The sequence below is a fragment of the Andrographis paniculata genome, unplaced genomic scaffold (genome assembly GCF_009805555.1).
Source record: "Andrographis paniculata isolate CXL003 unplaced genomic scaffold, ASM980555v1 Contig21END, whole genome shotgun sequence".
NCBI classification, from domain to species: domain Eukaryota; kingdom Viridiplantae; phylum Streptophyta; class Magnoliopsida; order Lamiales; family Acanthaceae; genus Andrographis; species Andrographis paniculata.
In genome coordinates this window covers 3,844,771-3,864,385 of record NW_026137502.1, presented here as the reverse complement: position 1 = coordinate 3,864,385, position 19,615 = coordinate 3,844,771, and the positions used below count along the sequence as shown (strand labels likewise).

The 19,615-nt window shown below is 33.7% G+C and overlaps 4 protein-coding genes across 5 annotated transcripts; 3 read left to right on the top strand and 1 right to left on the bottom strand.

The window, feature by feature from the left end:
• Positions 1-374: 374 nt before the first annotated feature.
• On the bottom strand, positions 375-2,281 carry LOC127245092 (60S ribosomal protein L9-like). Its single transcript, XM_051265741.1, has 3 exons — positions 1,800-2,281; positions 799-921; positions 375-684 (listed from the first exon to the last, which is right to left on the bottom strand). Exons 1-3 carry the CDS (start codon positions 2,172-2,174, stop codon positions 598-600), a joined length of 585 nt encoding a protein of 194 aa, XP_051121698.1. The 5' UTR covers positions 2,175-2,281; the 3' UTR covers positions 375-597.
• Positions 2,282-3,746: 1,465 nt separating this feature from the next.
• Positions 3,747-8,820, top strand: LOC127245093 (proline--tRNA ligase, chloroplastic/mitochondrial). The gene is made up of 11 exons (XM_051265743.1): positions 3,747-4,124; positions 4,231-4,287; positions 4,826-4,936; positions 5,053-5,139; positions 5,252-5,365; positions 5,463-5,669; positions 6,166-6,303; positions 6,773-6,934; positions 7,320-7,519; positions 8,130-8,213; positions 8,329-8,820. The coding sequence occupies exons 1-11, from the start codon at positions 3,807-3,809 to the stop codon at positions 8,468-8,470; spliced, it is 1,620 nt and encodes a 539-aa protein (XP_051121700.1). The 5' UTR covers positions 3,747-3,806; the 3' UTR covers positions 8,471-8,820.
• A 1,241-nt stretch (positions 8,821-10,061) lies between these two features.
• On the top strand, positions 10,062-13,328 carry LOC127244853 (uncharacterized). 2 transcript variants are annotated; one of them, XM_051265392.1, is made up of 3 exons: positions 10,062-10,365; positions 11,316-12,418; positions 13,181-13,328. In XM_051265392.1, exons 2-3 carry the CDS (start codon positions 11,358-11,360, stop codon positions 13,182-13,184), a joined length of 1,065 nt encoding a protein of 354 aa, XP_051121349.1. In that variant the 5' UTR covers positions 10,062-10,365; positions 11,316-11,357; the 3' UTR covers positions 13,185-13,328. The 2 variants fall into 2 exon arrangements, with proteins under 2 accessions (XP_051121349.1, XP_051121351.1); XM_051265394.1 differs by lacking the exon at positions 13,181-13,328 and having other exon boundaries at positions 11,316-11,446; positions 11,537-12,761.
• A 483-nt stretch (positions 13,329-13,811) lies between these two features.
• Positions 13,812-17,235, top strand: LOC127244854 (uncharacterized). The gene is made up of 4 exons (XM_051265395.1): positions 13,812-13,968; positions 15,128-15,389; positions 16,538-16,605; positions 16,725-17,235. The coding sequence occupies exons 1-4, from the start codon at positions 13,834-13,836 to the stop codon at positions 17,034-17,036; spliced, it is 777 nt and encodes a 258-aa protein (XP_051121352.1). The 5' UTR covers positions 13,812-13,833; the 3' UTR covers positions 17,037-17,235.
• The last annotated feature ends 2,380 nt before the right edge of the window (positions 17,236-19,615 follow it).

The window sequence follows — 19,615 nt, the reverse complement described above, 5'->3', positions numbered from 1 at the left end:
ATTGGGTGTTTTGATTCTGATCTCAAACCCATTTTCAGATCAAATCAAAATTGTAAATTTGTAATCCACATATTTTGTATATTTTTTTTCTATATAGCATTTAATAAATACAATGTGGTATGTTTGTTATGGGAGAATGTTGGAAAAAAAAATTAAGATATAAAAACTCGAAAATAATGAATGTGTGTAGTATATTAATATTTTTGAAAAATTGTATAGGAAATATAAAAACAGTGAATGTGTGTGTAGTGTATATTAAAAATAGACATAATATATATATTTTTAACCATGGTGAAAGAAGATATTAACTTAACCAGGACCCACCCGGGTTTAAGTTCTCTGGACCTCCAATAGACATCCACATGAACCAACAATGCAAAAAAGTAGTGTCCCAAACATTTCTTTAAAACAAGAATAGTCATATAGAGAGAGAGGGACAGGACAACAAACAAAACAATCAAAACTTTCGCCATTAGCCCAGTTATGAAAATGCAGAACTATATAAATATCCATCCCCTAACATAACAAGCAAACGGAAAATAACTCGGTCCAGAAACAACGAGCAAAATATTACCTTACGACTACCGAACAAACTCCTCACTCCTCCTCAGCAATGGCTCCTTTCTCGCTAACATATATACCGTCGAGAAACTTTCTAATGTCCTTGTTCTTCACATGGCATTTCTGTTCGAACCAACCAAACACCGCATCAATAAATTCGAATCAATCCCAGTTCATACAGATATGCATATATACATGTATTTGCAATGAATCCCGAAATCCAGATCATGTTTTTACCTGGTTTATCAAGGCAGCAGAGCGAGAAACAAGCTCGATATCATTTCCTTCCAAAATCAACTCATCTTTTACCTTCTCCGATCGCACAATGTTAACCCCGTCAAGCATATCTACCTTCCTCACCTGGTTACAATACACAATAAACGACAATTAGATACAAGCATATCCCCTTTTTTATTTTTGTCTGGTAATATTTAATTTGTGTCAAAACTCACTTTAATATCTGTTTATAGCATATAAAACTACTTCAATTCAAAATTTTGTTATTCAAAGACTCAAAAACTTAGTGTTTTTAACATAGACAATTTCCTGAAATATTAACAAAATTACAAATAAACAAAGAAGTAACCCAAGCTTAAAGATTCAGGAATGAACAAGATAAATAAACAAGATATCATTTGTTATACTAATTTCATGATCCCTCAATATCGAAAACACCTAAAACTATAAAAACTAAACAAACACATCTGCAAATAAACCCAAGCTTAAAGATTCAGGAATGAACAAGATAATCAAAGAAATCTGAGAATGGAACACAATCCAGCATCTTCTAAGGATTGAAATTTATGCAAAAATGCACAGAGTTATAGCCCTAATCACAGTTCAAAAAGAGGCATAACATCATGAACATAATAAATCAACTGAGGAGCAAAAAACAGGAACAGAAAACGAAAAATCATGACAAATATATCAGTAAAATTACCGCGCACAGATTAATCTAAACCTATCGCATAAAGATTCATCGTATGAACGAGGATCGTGAATGGCGGATATGTGAAGTTTTAATTCTATCGCGTACAGATTCATCTTATGAACGTGGATCATGAATGGCGGATATGTGAAGTTTTAATTCTACCGCATAGAGATTAATCGAGAAGAACACCATAGCAATTGAATCAGTGCACGAAAATCTAAACAAAAGGTGTGCACACTTAATATATCAGTAAAACTTAATTTTATGAATGGGGATCATGAATGGCGGTTATATGAATTTTTATTACCCTCTTCTCGCCAAGGAAGTTGCGGATCTCAATGGCGGTGCCGGTGTTGGTGATGGACGCGTTGATGGGGAAGTGAGCGTAGACGAAACGCATCTTGTAACGATAACCCTTGGTGACGCCATTGATGAGATTGGTGACGTGGCTGAGAGCGGTGCGAATAGCTGCGGTGGTCTTGCGGCTGCCGAACCAGGCGTCGACCTTGAGTTTCTTCTTACCGGTGGCTTCGTCGGTGATAAGCTGAAAATCGAGGTTGAGGTGCTTGAAATTGCGAGAGAGCTTACCCCTGGGGCCCTCGACCTCGATGAGCTTGGCTTTGATCTTGATCTTCACCCCGTCGGGGATCTCCATGGAGTCGGAGGAGAGAATGGTCTTCATGTTTGAGGCAGAAACCCTAGCGTGGAGGCGCGGCGGCGACGAAGCAGTTGCGGCAGAAGACGAAGAAAAATTTATATGAAGAAGTCAGGGGAGGGATTTTGTGGGCTGGGCTTAGAGAATTTGTTTGGGTATATGATCTTTTACTGCTATGTTTAATAAATATTTTAAAATTTTTCAATACTAGTACTATTATCTATGAATAATAAATTTTTAAAAAATATTAAATTAATTAGATAAAGATTTTTGAAAATTTTGAAAATTTAGAAAAAAATAAAAGTATAGTATTATTTTTTGAAAATAAATTATAATTAATGTGATATTTTTTTAAATTAAATAATTTTAAATGAGGGAAAATTGATTATGTAAATAAAATCTTTGATTTTTTGAGGTAGAAGATAATAATTTTTTATTCTTTTTATTGAAATTACGAATTAAGATGATATTCTTATAGTTCTTATTTTTTTGTACATTATTATATTAAAAAGAAACTATTGATAATGTATTAGAATAAATTAATTTTAAAACTTTTATAAATAACAAATTAAATAGTAGTATAAAATTTAAAAATAATTTATAATTTCAAATATAAAGAATAATCGATTTAATGAAAAAAACTAAAATCTGAGATAAGAATTTCTAGTAGAAATTTTATGCAGCCGGGGATTATGCTAGGTCTAAAAATAGAATATATATATATATATTATATTTGTTAAATATTGTGAGTTTTTCCGTACTCTTTGTCTTTCATCTATATCTATATGAGAAGCAGTTTATTTACACCATAAGTACATGGCTGTGCATATTTATATGTCTTCTGCTAGTTCTATGGTTATGGGCAGCAGTCAATTGTCAACGGGCACGCTGTGCATATTTTTTTGCTTATTTCTATTTCGGGCTTACATAATTCTCAGACGATTTTTGTAATGTACTGCACGCCACCGGATGACCTACGAGTATGACATATTTTTATCATTGACGCTTGTTAACTTTTGGTATTCAGTAACTCTTTAAGGTTGATTACATATTTTTTATTATATATCAAACATAACTTGCATTGAAGAAATATTTCTTCTGCTTGTTCTTCCGCACGTTTACTGTCCAAATTAATTTTTTTTCCCTAAGAAAAAAAAAGTTAATAAAAGAAAAACATCACACTTCATATTTATTATATTTTTTTATATTTAATATAAATTATTTTAATAATACAAATAATTTCATCACTCCAATTATTACATATCAAATCACTATTCAACAAAATCCTTCAAAATCAAACAAAACTTACTACATAAAAAAAAAAACGTAAATTCCCAAAACTCCTAAAAAATTCAAATCGATCACAAACTCAATCTTCCCAAACCCAACGTAAAGAAACACGTAATGATAATAAAAGTTAAAAAAAAATAAATGAGGAGATAATAAGAAACAAATTAATAATAAAGAATTATAAAAAAAAATGACTTGATAAAAGTGCCCTTTGAACAAATTGATCAATTTTTTTTAATAAAATCAAAATTAATTATAGCTTAAAAAAAAAAAGGAATTCAAACAATAACCAACCAATAAAGTGTAACCTCATTTCCGTAATCTCCATCTCCATCGAAACGCAAAGTCTGACTCTCGAGACGGCACCAAATGGGTGCTCTGAGGCTGCCCTTCCTCACTTCGCTCTCCGCCGCCGTTCCTCGCCGCTTCCCTCTCCGGAGACCTCTTTACATCGCTAATTTCTCTGCGCAAAGCAGCGCGGTTGAGAAAGAGGTAATTGCTTCCGGCGAAAGCTCCCCCAAGCCAAAATTGCAGCAAGATAAGGACCGGGTTATCACTCCTCGCTCACAGGACTTCAATGCTTGGTACTTGGATATCATTGCCAATGCGGAGCTAGCTGATTACGGTCCCGTTCGTGGCACCATGGTCATTCGTCCATACGGCTACGCTATATGGGAAGCGATTCAGGTTAGTTACTGTTCAACCCAGGTTTTGGGGGGGGGGGGGGGTGGTTATATAGATTTTCCCGCCTTTTGCCCAATTTTATGTCGATCGAGTGTTTTTCATGGTGCAGGATTATTTGAATGTGAAGTTTAAGGAGACAGGTCATAGTAACATGTATTTCCCACAGGTAAGCATCATCGTAATCTTCCTTTGCTTTGGGAATCTTTAGAAATTTTCATTTCCTCTCTTAAAAAAAAAAGAAAAAAAAAGAAAAGGAAGAGTTTTAAGATTGTGATGGTGAAGCTGAACATTTGTATTGATAATTCATCGATTCATGTGCATTTTCTGCTTACTATTGAAGTGTAACGAATTACATTGAACAATTGGAATAGTGGTTTGATGTGATATAAATATGAATTGATGTAATGTTTAGAATACAAATTTGATTTCTAATGTAGTATAAGAAAATTGGTGTTTTATTTTATATATTTGGAGGAAGAAAATTTAATGAATAGTAAAAGTTATGTCAAAAACCCACAAGCAAACACAGTCTAAAAGGTTGAGGCCATATTGTGTCTTGGCTCTGAAACTACCTTTGAGTGGCATTTTAGGATAATAAGGGACTAAGACCGTTTAAAGTACTGATTCTAAAGCTGTTTCTGTTTTTTTACTATCAGTGTGTCTGTATTGTTTACCTCATGCTTATGAATTGATTGGTGCTGCAGTTTATACCCTATTCATTCATTGAAAAAGAAGCCAGTCATGTCGAAGGTTTCAGTCCAGAGTTAGCTGTTGTGACGATTGGAGGGGGAAAGGAGCTTGAAGAAAAGCTTGTGGTAAATATACCAATAAAAACTATCATCTACAAATATCTTTTTTTCAATATAGGTGGATTACTTTTTGAAGTATCCCTGAGTTCACCTTTTGATTGTTGCACTTGAGGTTGTGGCAGGTTCGACCTACAAGTGAAACTATTGTCAACCACATGTTCACTCAGTGGATTCATAGTTATCGTGATCTTCCATTGATGATCAACCAGGTTTGTTAGTGGGCGTGCCTCTTTGATTTCCATCATATTCTTCGCGATGAATATAGCTTCTTGTTGTTCTGTTCTTTCTTTTTCACTTTGGTTCTTTTAAATTTTGTTCTAGTGGGCTAATGTCACAAGATGGGAAATGCGTACTAAGCCATTTGTCAGGACTCTTGAATTCCTTTGGCAGGAAGGCCACACGGCTCACGCCACTCCAGAGGAAGCAGAAAAGGAGGTTTTCTTTTTTTAATTTGTAACTTTTTTCGCCTTTCAATGAGTATAGTTTTTACTTCTCTTATAAAGCCAAGTGTCTTGATACTGTTAAATTCCAGGCCTTACAAATGATTGACATCTACACGAAATTCGCTTATGAGCAAGCTGCAATTCCTGTTATTGTGGGTCGTAAATCCAAGGTTGAGACATTTGCTGGTGCTTCAAAGACCTACACAATTGAAGCAATGATGGGAGATCGGAAAGCTTTGCAGGCTGGAACTAGCCACAACCTTGGACAGAACTTTTCACGCGCTTTTGGAACTCAGGTTGATGTTATATGCTTTATAGAATACCTCGCAGCAGTTGGTAACATGTATATAGGTATTTTGGTTATACCTAATAACTTATGATGCTTATGGTTCCTAGGGAGCTTTCTATTTCATGTACATAAAATTTAAAATCCTTTATACTTGTCTGATAAGAACCATTACGAAGAAGTTCACTTTGGCTGCCGAGCATATTCATTTTGTTATATTTTTATACTTAGTAATGCTTCTGTTCGAAACTCCAAAATGTTATGAGAAATAACCCTCTGCACAATGACATGAAGTAATACAATCAGGCTTCAATTTGATAAAAGCAACTCATTAAGAGCGTACTATTTTTGGTACACGAGCATGTTTTACAAAGTAATGTTTTGTGAATTGTATTTTTAGATTTTATTTTACTCATCAAGTTATGCATGCTTGTTTATTTAGCAACCCGGATATATCTAGTGTCCACTGTGCTGGAGATTTTGCTCAGATGATTTTCTTAATTCAGTTCATGGATGAAAATGGACAAAGGCAGCACGTATGGCAGACATCATGGGCAATTAGCACAAGGTTTGTTGGTGGTATAATTATGACACATGGTGACGACAATGGTCTGATGCTTCCTCCAAAACTGGCCCCTGTCCAGGTACTTTAATACAGAATTCACCTGTAGCTAATGCTATGGTTGTATCTTGCTAGTTGTTCTCTTTTTTTTTTTTTTTAAGTACTTCTTTATCTATTGGTGCTTTTATGAGCTCAACTTCAAAATTCCAAAACTAGAAAACATTAATGCTGCACTTTGGAAGGGATGTCTGATGCTTTTATGAACAACCATTGGCCGAGTAATATGTTGTATAACAATTTGGCACCGACTGTTTGTGAAATCCGTACATGAGAACAGATATTATGTATATATAATGATTTCTTTCTTCAAATATGGTTACCATTTTTGTGTGATTTGCACTTTGGAAGGGATGTCTGTATGCTATAGTTTTGTTTTTTTTTTTTGGCACACTGCTCATTTTCTTACAAACTTGTGGCATGTAAGTCCTGAATTTATATATATATATATTCTTTAAATGTAAATTTTTTCCCCTAACTAGTGAGATTTCCAGGTAATTGTCGTTCCAATATGGAAGAAGGAAAATGAGAAAGAAGCAGTTTTCAAAGCTGCCTCATCTGTGAAAGAAACACTTTCTTCTGCTGGAATCAAGGTTAAAATTGATGATTCAGAGCAGAGAACACCGGGGTGGAAATTCAACTTTTGGGAAATGAAGGTGTCTTTTCTACCCACTGGAATCGTTATGTTAACTGCTAGTATATTTTTTGATTCTTTTGTTTGATTGAGTGTAGCATTGCTACTATTCATCGAAAAGGTTTGAAATGATAATGCCGAAGTACTGAATATTATATATAGATGAATAAACTTGTACTTACTATTAAGCTAAAATGGGTCTCTTTAGATTTTTTTTGGCCTTTAATCCTTCTCATACTGATGCGGCTGAAACGAGAAAATGTGAACAAGTGCTAATGTCTTACAATTAAACCCATTACATTTTTAAGGTTTTCTTATTGAAGTGGCTCACGGGTAAAAAAACATCATAAGCATTCCTCTTGCAAGAAAATTATTAACACCACCTCATATTTCTTGCTTCTATTCAGGGTGTTCCTCTAAGAATCGAAATTGGGCCCCGAGATGTATCAAGTGGGAGTGTGGTTATTTCTAGAAGAGATATTCCTGGAAAACAAGGAAAAGCTTTTGGCATATCTATGGACTCTTCAACCTTGTTGGCTTATGTCAAAGGCAAGTTAGACGAAGTCCAGTCATCTCTTCTTGAAAGAGCCATCTCCTTCCGGGATAGGTAATTTCTGTTACCAAGCTGGTCCAATTGATTTACAAATCGTATTTATCTTCTGCAAATTTTAGATTTATGATGAAATTGTCGTCGCTGAAGCCTCCAATGGCTGCTGATTTTGTGTTATGCCACACTACTAGACATTAGTAGTTATTATACTCCGTCAGATAGTATAGGGTCTGCTATGTGATAAAAATAATGCATTTTTACACATGGGGATGAATAGTAAAAGACATTGAAGAGTGTGTTTGTTTGGCGGTTGAGTTTTGAATAATAAAATTTTGAATTTGGATAGTTTGATGTTTTGAATGTAAAATTGATTTTAAGTATAATATAAAGATGAAATTGTGTTTGGAAAAAAATGTTTGTGTTTAATGAAAATTCTGTAAAAAAATCCCAAACATAGAACAAACCCCAAAGATAATGTCCAATGAAAATTACATTGAAGACATATTTATATTGGATTCGGGTGTGGTTTATCTTTCCTATTAGCATGAATTATTTGATCACACACACAAGTTCATATATCACCTTATTTTATTTTATTTTATTTTTCTTTTATGTATGACAACATGTTGGGCTACCATGATCTGATCCCGATAAATGTCATTTTCAGCCACATTGTCGACGTGAGCTCTTACAACGAGCTTAAAGAGGCAATAGCTCAAGGTAAATGGGCAAGAGGGCCTTGGTCAGCCAGGTACATCTTCAAACTCGACAAAACATTTACCCCAGCCTTACACAAGACATACCTACTGTATTCGCGAAATTATACTAATAACCTGTCTGAGACATGCTTCAATTAATTTACACAGCGACGAAGAGGAACTGAAAGTGAAAGAAGAAACTGGTGCTACAATTCGATGCTTCCCTTTGGACCAGCCAGCGTGCGCCAAGAAATGCCTGATGACGGGTAATTCAGCAGACGAAGTAGCAATTTTCGCAAAATCATACTAAGTCTCGGTGCCGGAGTGGAGTCATTGAAGGTAAGCTACAAAAAAAATTCTTTAGTAGCGCTATTACTGGAAAAAAAAAAAAAATGCTTGAAGGCTACTTGAATTGTCTAAGTGTTTTTTGATATTTATTTTTGCTCTATATGGTAAATTACAGAGTTCAATTTGAGCAGATAAGTTTAATATGCTTTTTGGTAGGAAGATATATTTCTTGAATTAGGACACCCTTCTCTTATTATAATAATGTGCTATTTGTGTGTATTTTAGTGGTGTTTGTATAGGTTTTGTTTGTTTTTATTGTATGAATATATATTTTTATGGTAAGCCTAGGACAGTAATTTGGACCTATTTATATGTCCATTTGTGTTTTTATTCGCTTTGGTGTTGGTATTGTTTATTTTAGTATAAAACTATGGGGATGGCTACAGTTTTATTTGCTACAGTCACGTCAACATATAAGAAAACAAAATTTGTGTTATATTAACATACATACTGTGTTGTCGTTACAGGGTAGATGGTTTGTACTAAGGCTATGTTCTCTTTATTTTTTTCTTTTACACAATTTTTTCAAAAATATTAATATATTTCACACATTCATTATTTTTATATTTTATACATATTTTTTTATATCTCATATAAAAAAAATACTCAATCAAATTATCTCACAAAACAAATACACTATAATTCTTTTATTTTAAGTTTATTATAAATAGTAGTATCTTTTAATACTTTGTGATAAAAAAAATATTATATTTTATTGAAAAATCCTAAGGTAAAAAAATTTAATTTGGGTCTAAAAATGAAAAAAAGAGATCTTATTATTTTTTTTATCTTGAAGATCACTTTAAAACTAAGATTAGTAGAAGTTTTAGGACCAATTTAATAACAAATAGTAAACCTAAGAATTTTGAAAAGCTCAAAATTTCTCTTTTAAAATATTTAATATAATTTATAATGCTCTCTCCGTCTCATAACTAAATATTCATTTATTTTCTACCAGTAATTTTAGAAATATTAGTATAAAGTAGAAACGACTAAACTAACTTTATAATATATTGTAAGTTGTAAGGATATTTGTAATGTTAGTTTTATAGTACCGTTACTTAAAAAAAATTAAAAAAAAATAAAAAAAAAAAAAAAAAAAAAAAAGGACGGAGGGAACATGAGTTTGATTTGGTAGAATATTTTCTCAAAGAATTCAAATTCAAGTTTTATTTATAATACCGTCAACAAGAAGTTATACATATATTTTTTTCTCTTTTTTTTTTTTCCTTTTCAAATTCAACTGAGTATCAATAAATTTATTTTGTCCAAAGTGAATTTCTACTATTCAAATAAAATTTCAAAATTGTAGGAATAAAAGGATCAGGAATGTATTCTTGAGGTAACAATGAATTGAAAAAAAAAAAAAAGAGATAGAATGAAAAGTAAACATATTTTATTCATGCATATTTTCGAACTTCTAATATTTATTAAACATTACTTTTTATTCAATAAAAAAACATATCTAAATACAATCGAATTAGGGTTTTGCGAAAGTAGATCAACTCGCAAAAAAGCAATATAACATATGTTGGGGGGGGGGGGGGGGGGTCCCGGTTTGGGCAGTTTTGCCACATCAGCCAGCCAAATTCCCGAGGGTAAAATCGTCAGAAAAAAGAGTATAGATACGTGGTGAAGCCACTGTTCCAAAGCCCATCTCATCTTGCAAACAAAGCCTAGGCGGAATTCTGTTGCCAAATTTTGGGAAGGAAGGAACGCCATGGTGATGGAAGCAAGGACTGAAATCTCCTGCAATCCGCAATTCATGCTTCGGGAATCACCCTGCTGTATTTTTCACTTCGTGTGTTTCTGATTGAACTCCCCGAATCAACTCCGCACTCCATTGATTCAATCACGGTACGCGCCACGGCATTTTTCGCGGTTTACTTTATGCATCGTGTCTTTTTGCTTGTGTTAATGGAAATTAGAATCGATGATGGTGAATGAATTTGAAGAGGTTTTTGGGAAATATATTTTTTGTTTTTGTTTTAATTTCCCGGGTGACGATGGATTCGTTACTGGCTCGATAAGGGTCGAGGGAGGGCGATGATAATCTGAAAGCTATCGTATGTGAGAAGATTTTTTTGATTCGCTACCGATTTTGCAGATATGCGAAACGAATTGGTTTTACCTTTTTTTGTGAGATTGTTATAATGTTTACTATTCGTCGTTGTATAATAATCAACCATCATGAAGAAGGAAACACAAGTTTGAATTTCTGATGGCGGCTAGTTTTAGCGGAAAGATCTGCAGTTTCGAAAGAATGATATTTATTTACTTTTAATTTTTATAGAAACCATAGCTTCTGCTTTGCCTGAGATGACTGGTTGTTTTTGAAGGAAGAATCTCTGATTTCGATTCAAAATTTGATCAAGGTGCAATTTCAGCTGCTCATCTATGCAAATTTTGATTGAAAAACCTTCTAATTTGTTAGCTGATTAATGTACTTTGCTTAATTTAGTTGTCAGTTGAGTTATGTGGTTTTACTAGGGTTCTACTCAAAATCTCCACTCACCAAATATATGCCTATTTATTAAAGTAAGCTTGAAAAAATTATGACAAATTAATTATTATTTGTTTAAGATAAGGATAATAAAATTGTAGGCGGACAAAGTTGTTTATTGTAAATAGATTGTAGTGATATAATTTTGGCAGACGAATTAGAGTATTTTTTGTTGATAAAGCAGAAAATAGATGTTATTTGGTGGACGGAAATAATTGTTTGGATTAATATGAAGAGAGGGATTTGATCGTAGTTTATGTTAGATCAAAGTGTTCTAATACTTCCCTCTTGATTGTGTGTGAAGGTTTGGTTGCTATCAATTTATTTGCATGTATGTTAGAGGGACATGGACACAACAAATATGCGTAACCTTACTGGTTCAGATGCGGATGCCCTTTTGCCACCTCGTAAGCGGCTTCTTGCTGGATTGAAGAGGCAAAATTCTGATGTTAACTCAACTTTGCCGTTGCCATCGACTCCTGGAAGTGAAAGTGAAAGTGAAAGTGATTGTTTCAATATATATAGGTCCCAGATGGGTATTCGGAGTCTTTCTGACGAGGGAATTGTTGAAGCCTCAAGAACTGCTGCCGTGGAAGCTGCAAGGACGGCAAAGGCTGCACGAGCAAATGCCGAAGAGAAGGCCAAAAAGGCGGCAAAGGCAGTGGCGGCTGCCAAGGCTGCTTTAGAACTCGTTGCGTCACTTTCAATGGAGGCTTCCAACAAAGAGGAAAACCTGAAAAAGAACAAGATGAAGAAGCATGTCCCGGTTGAAGCGTTATATAATAACAAGAACAATACTAAGGGTAGCGCTGCTGATGAACAGCTTGCCCGCAAGCTGCACCAGGCCATCAACAGTTCCCCAAGAATTTCAAACAACTTGCCGAGTTTGAATTTGAAGAGCCACAAACATAAGAAAATGAAACACTCAGCAATTTCCGAAGGAACCAGCATATGGAATGGAGATCCTCTTTTCCATGGGAATCTATGTTCCACAACCTCAATGAATGGTAGTGATACGATCGGAGAGATATATGCTGAAGGCCGTGGTCCTGTAAAGAAGATAGATACGACTGTTGGAGATGTGAACAGATCAAATTATATTAAAGGAGACAAGCTAAAGTTGCACAATGGAGCAGAACAGGAACCAAGTAGACCAAATTTCCTGAAACCGGAGAAAAACAAATTCGATACAATTCTGTCAAACAATAAGTTTGCTGAAAGTTTGGGCACTTTGGGTAAAAGGAGGGGGAAAATCAAGCAAAAGAAGTTACCTTTGAGCTTTTGCAGCTTTAGAGATCGATCCAGCCCCAAAGAGAAGGTGAAACCTCAAGGCGCACCACAGTTGGAAGATGATGCAGTCTCAACTTGCGGAGTGCCAGCGGGCCTCATATTCCACGGCGCATTCAGGTAACAGTTTTGATCCCAATTGAGAGGACATCGGTGTGGGAAGTGTCGACCCTTGAAAGTTACCTTCTTGCGTCAATAAAGTCATGCAGTTGTATAGGCTATCTCGGTAGGAGTTTAGATAAATAACTTAACTTTGCAGTCTTTCCTCTGTTTCTTACCCTTGCCAATGGATTTTGAACGTAAATGTATATTGAACGCTTGATTGCGCGTATACGCACACGATTTGTTTCTTCTTGTGAATGTTGTTTGCTTGAAGGTGTTGTGAGTAAAATGTAGAAATGAGTTACATGAGTACTTTGATAGTTTCTTTCTTGTGAAGCAATAAGTATTCAAATTTTGTAAACCTCTGCTGCTTTGGATAGAATCTGAAAGCAAGAATGTCTGTATGATATATATCTGTAGCAGTTAAAAAATTGAATATTGGCAATATTGGAGTAACGAATGATCAATTATTTATTGATTAGCAAATGATATTACTGTTGTATAATTTTTGGGGAGGATCTCTTTTGGGAAGTGAATAACTGGAAGCATTTACACATATAAATGACTGTTTGATTCAAGAAACCCATAGTGGACACCATGTGCGATGTCCCAAGTTGTAAATTTTCATGGGCAGCCATGGGAGTAAAATGGGTTTGGGTCTACCCCACCCCCACCCCCACCAGACAGACAACTCTTTTTATATATCTATTTATTTATCATAAAAGTAATGCTAGATCGAATTTTTATTTAATTTTTCATAATCTAGTGTGTTTTGTGTAGATGAAGGTGAATGCGACGGCGTCGTTTGGGACAACTGTAGTTGACTGAGACAGACGTGTCGGTCTTCGAACATCCTTTTCACCCATCTGATGGCCTCCGATTCCGACAATGGGAGATTAAACCCAAGAATTCAAATGGGACCACTCAGTCCCTTCCATTCTTCAGGTAATAAATTTTTCTTTAATTTGGGGATTGATCGCATGATCGATGCACATGGAAATTAATCAAAAATTATTATTCCCCCAAATATGACGTTGATGATCGTTGTTCGGCCCCACAAACTATAAATTTTTACCCTTTTCCCCATTCGCGTCGTTTGTCGTCATCACCAAAGTATGAGTTGCTGATTAATTTGAATATGATTGAATATTCTGCCCTACTCTTCCCTCCCTCCCTCCCGTCACGTCGATATTCCCCAATTTGAAATTGTAGCTGTAAAAATCCAACACTAGGGTTTTGATTTCAATCATTACATCGTTCGAATTAAAGTACAGCTCCTTTCTTGATATCCCTCTATCCATCCAGCGCACACACACACACATATAGATATAGGTAAATTTATTTTATATGCACAAGTGGGCTTCTTGTTTTTCGAGCGGTTGGGTTTTACAGAGAAGGGGAGAGAATCCGTTAGGGTAATTGAGTTGAAGAGGATGACGGAGGTGATCCTCCATGTCTACGATGTGACGAACAGCGGTAACGAGAAAACCAACACCACGATTATGCAGATCAACAGGTTCTTCAAGGATGGAATTGGCCTTGGCGGCATTTTCCACAGCGCCGTTCAGGTTCTTCCCCAATCTCGATCCTTTTTGTTGATTTCAATCTACGGTGCTTGATTATATGCGATCTGAAGTTGTGTGGATGTGTTTTTTACTTTGTTCGTTTCTCTCAATTTTTCGTTTGATTGTTCCGATTACTTTGTCGAGTAGATCTAGGGTTTTACTTACCTCGTTCGATTTGATGCGGTGAGTGTTTTTCTATCTTGGAATTTTCCAATTTCTTCGATTTTAGGGCTGTGTGGTGATTCCTTTATATGCAGGTTTCTGATTTTAGCCCTTGTAAACCCTAATTGAGATTCTTTCTTGTTTTACCGTCAGGCTTCTTGAATCTTGGCTGATTTTGAGATAGTTTCTTAAGTCTGTTAGAAAACCAATAGGCTTTATATTGTTACCGAATTCAAGATTAATACACATTGCTTGTTCATTGAAAGTGTCCAGGCGTTTGGATGAACTTTTTTTTTTTTTTTTTTTTTATCTTTATCTTCCTTTGTATCTTTATCTCTTTGGGAGACCCTCCCCTGAGTTTTGATCTGTTTCTTGATGAAGATTGGGAAGCTACATTAAATGAATCTGCTAGTGTTGGTTACAAATTCAATCATTTCTTTCTTTCGATTCTTCTTGAAGCTGGATAATAAAAAAGTATCATATTCAGTTAGTTCTTTTTGGGGGTGGAAAGTTTATTTACCTGAGATGGGCTTTAAATCTTTCGATTCCAAAATTTAGAACTCAAAGCAAGAAAATTATGGGTAGTAATATAGATGTAATGTGGCAATTAAATTTTGAGGAAGGTCTCGATTATTGCATCACTCACTAGTTTATTAAGATAGATGGTTGAGTGGTTAGCATTTGTTGGTGGTTATTTGTTCCTATAATGCACTTTTCTAGCAGAAGACCTTATCTACTTTATTTAGAATATATAAATTGCCATAGCCCTTTGCAAAGCTTGGGGTGTGAAATCCTGTACTAACTCATTCCCAATTCTTCTGTACATATTCTGTTGTTTGTGATTGATTATTTGATCTTTTACTTCCTCTTGTCTAGTTGTTTGCTTGTTATGATTCTCAGCTCACAACTTACAGTTTTCTGCTTTACGAATATGAGTTTTTATCTTTGTTCGGTTTTCGGTACTCTGCACTTGCAACTAATTTATCTTCTTTGGAAACAGGTTTATGGAGATGAAGAGTGGTCATTTGGATATTGTGAACAGGGTACTGGAGTGTTTAGCTGTCCCCCAACAAAGAATCCAATGTACACTTATCGTGAAACCATTACCCTTGGGACTACCTCTTTCTCCATCTTCAAGGTTAATCAGATTCTAAGAGAACTTAGTAGAGAGTGGCCGGGACACTCGTATGATTTGTTATCGAAAAATTGCAATCATTTCTGTGATGAGTTCTGTGAGAGACTTGGCGTGCCAAAGCTTCCAGGTATTTTTACTCTCTCTCAAGCTTACCTTTTTATATTACTGCGAATAAAATTCTGTGTTGATCAATTCGGATTTCCGTCTTAATTGATCGTTTTCAAAGACGTCTAACTGTTGCTCTTCTGTTTGTTTATACGTGCTCAAGTTGTCAGAAATTGACCTTCATTTAGAAGCATCGTTTAGTTGTAAAATGGTATATCTAGATATTGCTCAGGAATTTGATGGCCTTATATTTTTTTAAAGTTTCCGCCTCGTTCTAAATCGAACTCCAGTCAGTGATATCTGCCAATTTACCCCAACATTTGTGTGGCTTTGCTTGTAATTGTAGAATAATTGGTGGTTATTTTTTGTCATCCACTTCCTTGTGCAAGATACAGCTCAAGTAGTGCTTGCTATTCAAGCTTTATCGAAGTTATTGGGATGCATAATTTCTAACCGATTCAAAATTCAGGGACTATACACAGCTAAAACTGGTTTGGATTCATTTATTCGTAAGTAGGATCAGTATACCTTTAGCAGCTCAAAGTTCTTTGGTGTTCATCATATTAAATTTAAGTTCCACAGGAATGAAAATAGAAAGCAACTATTAGTTTGCCCGACTGAAATAAATCTTGTATGTGTAGCTGCTGCTGCTTGTAAGTACAATTACAGGCTATAAATTGCAGTGCGTTTATGCACTCGTGGCCTTGTTGGGGATGGGCAGTTTTGGATATATTTTGAATTTGATTAACTATCTACTATTTTATTATTTGATATTTTGTTTTGTTTAACATAAGGCTTTAGCCTTGGTTGGAATGATAATTTATGAAATTAATGTATATACTCCCTTCGACGTAGATATTGAAATGTTTAGTACAATAATTGAAGTCTAAGGTTTTGTTTATTTTCGTGAGGACCGCGATTACTAAAAAAAACAGATAAATTGATTTCAGATGGATTGAAGTGACAAAATGGATAGATTGATTCCGGACGGTGGGAGTTCTTTTTTTAAAATGATTGTCTTTTTCGTAGATAGCTGTCATCCTATTATAGGTTGTTAGGGTTGGATTGTTATTTACACTATCCGAGATTCATAACTCTACTTTACAGTCACTCGTTGACATTTTTACTGATGACGAGCAAGTTTTTCACTCCGGTCATTTTTTGTAACAGGTTGGGTTAACAGGTTTGCACACGCCGGTGATGCTGCCGTAGAAATAGCCGGAAACACAGCCTATCGAGTAAGATTTCATCTTTCTTCCTTCCTCGGGTATTTCTATTGCATCTCTTTGTCCTCGTAAACTCACCCTTGTCGGAAAAAATAAAATAAGAAATTTGTGAATGGTTACGGCTACTACAGTGGAGGCAAGCTAAAGCCGAGATTGTAACTGCTAGCAAGGTGGCGTATCGGTTTCTATCAGGAGTGACGGCAAACAATTCCTCCGCGGGTACGGAATCCGGCGAAAACTCGAATAGAGGAAGCCCTCGATTCCAAACCCCGTGGTTCAAGAACATTATCACGACCGGCGCGAAACCGTCAAGCAGTTCGGAGATGGAAAACTCGGACGAAGAGGCGACAACGATGAACCGGAAACAGAGACAAGATGGCGAGGCGGGGCTACAAAGCACGCCGCCGTTAAGATTAAGTAATGCGCATCGCGACAACAACTGATAAATAATTTGCCGCCGCCGGAAAGCTTGTGGCGGGGAAACATGTTGGTTTGTTTGTTGTAAAATGGTTAGAGACTTTTTAGTCTTTGTGGCGTTGTTATTCAATGGTGGATTTGTCCAGAAATTTCTACTACTGCTTGTAGTGTTTGTCTTCGTTTTAATGTTCTTTTTTTATGTCTTAGTCTCATATTCTTTGTCCATTTCTACGATGCTTTTTACTCTCCGTTGATAAATTTCCGGTTGAATTTAATAGCTTGAAAACTAGACCAGTAAGATAAGTTATGAGTTAATTTTACGCCATTCTTTTATGAACTACTTTTATCCGTCCATTAAAATTAGTACATTTAAGTTCTTTTTGGAGATTTAGTTACTATATAAAGTTAACGAAGACAAAAAATGTAATAAAATCAGTAGTATTTATTGTAAATAAGTGTTGAACGTGGGGTAATAATTAAATGTTATTTTACCAAAATTACAGATGAAGTATTTTGTAATATAATGTTGGTTTATGTGAGTTTGTGTAACATTAATTTAATGTAATTTTTATTTGCTGATGTGGTCAAAACATAGTGCTAATTGATTGGATCAGCATATACTATACAAATTATTTGCATATATTTATAAGTTTATAAATATATGCAGTTCACCCTACTAATTTGGCACATCCACACAAGATCTACTTTATAATGTTTTTGTAAAATAATTAATGTATTTATATGGGATGAATAGAATGATGAGATGGTGTTTGTTTAAGTATTAAGATATACTATTTGATTTAAATTTTAATTAGATATAATTATATCTATTCATTTATATTATATAAAATTTTATTTATTACATATATTTCATTGGGTTAAATTTTTAAAATACTTTAATATTTTCTTTTTTTCCAATTCAATGTATTTTTTTATTTTTATTTTTTTTTATAGTAAATTAAAAAAATAATACTCTCTCCGTCCCAATACAATAGTCTTGTTTATCATTTTTGTCCGTCTCAAAATAATAGTTTTATTTTCATAAATAATCATATCACTGTAAAACTACCCCTACTTTTTCATTTTTATTACACACTTACCACTACTTTTTACACTAATACACTCACATGGATAAAAAAGTTTTTTATCCATACTTTTTACACACTACCAATATAATATCAATATTCCTTAAATATCGTACCCAACTCAATTAAGAGTGTATTTATAGGGCTGAGGAAGTAGTATTTTATTGTTTAGTATAAATGTACAAGATAATTTTGACAATTTTACTTTTAAATATACAAAATAAATAAATACAAGTATTTTATTATTTAAATATAATTAATTTTACTATAATTGAAAATGAATATATTAAATGATAGTATGTAAATTTGATTATGTCAAAATGAAGCATACAATTTCTATATTAGCAACCTAAGCCAACTAAACTAAGATGGCTAACTAGATTTGGTTTATTTATATAAATATATTTGTTTATTAAAAATATATAAATCTAAAATTTTAAATTAGTCTCGTATATTATAAAAAATAAAAAATAATATAAATATCCACCTATAAAAAATAAAATAAAATAAAAATAAAATTGTCGGCAGAAACGCATTAAGGGAAATAAACATAAGTCATTAATATATAAATACATTAAAATAAGTTAGGTCGTAAAGAAATGGATTGCATAAAAAAGTAAATAGTGGATAATCCATTGAAAAAAAGTTTGGCACAAAAAGGGACCAAAAATGTCCTAACACGTAACCCAATTTATAGAAATAATTCTTACGATTATTGAATGCACTAAATATTGTGGTCGGGCCTTTTCTTACTTTATTTATTTTTTTATTTTTTAATATTGTGGTTCCATTGTGTTATTTTTTTAAAAAAAATTGTTGGTGTTTGACTTTGCTACGTAATTGGAAAATTGATTTTATATATATATATATATTTTTTTCACTTTCGGTGTAGGTTACATTTAATTTAATTTAATTAATATTGCAGGTTAGTTACTGACAGTTATTTTTATGTTGTTTGCCTTGCACTTCCTCCGTTTAAATACAATAGCATTATTTAAAATAATAGTCTTATTTTTGTAAATAATCATATCACCATAAAATTATCCTTATTTTTTCATTTTTATTACACAATTGTCACTATTTTTTACACTAATACAATCACAAGGGCAAAAAAGTCTTTTATTCATATTTTTTAACCAATTACCAATATGATATCAATATTCTTTAAATCTCGTTTTTTTCCCCTAATACTCTATCTATTTATCATTTTATTTTATTTTTACCTTCTTTTTTTTCGCCATAAAAATTATTTTTATTTTTTTAAGTAAAAAATAATAACTTTTTTATACTCTACTTTTTTGCAATAAAAAAAAATACACATTTATATTAAAACATATGGCAAAGAAATATGAGAATACAATTGAATAATTGAATAACAGTAGGAGGAATACTCCTTCCTCCCATAACAAATTATCCATTTTTCCATTTTAGTTTGTCCCATAACAAAGTATCTATTTCCTTTTTTAGTAACTGTACTATTTACTAACATTACAAATACCCTTACAACTTACAATATATTA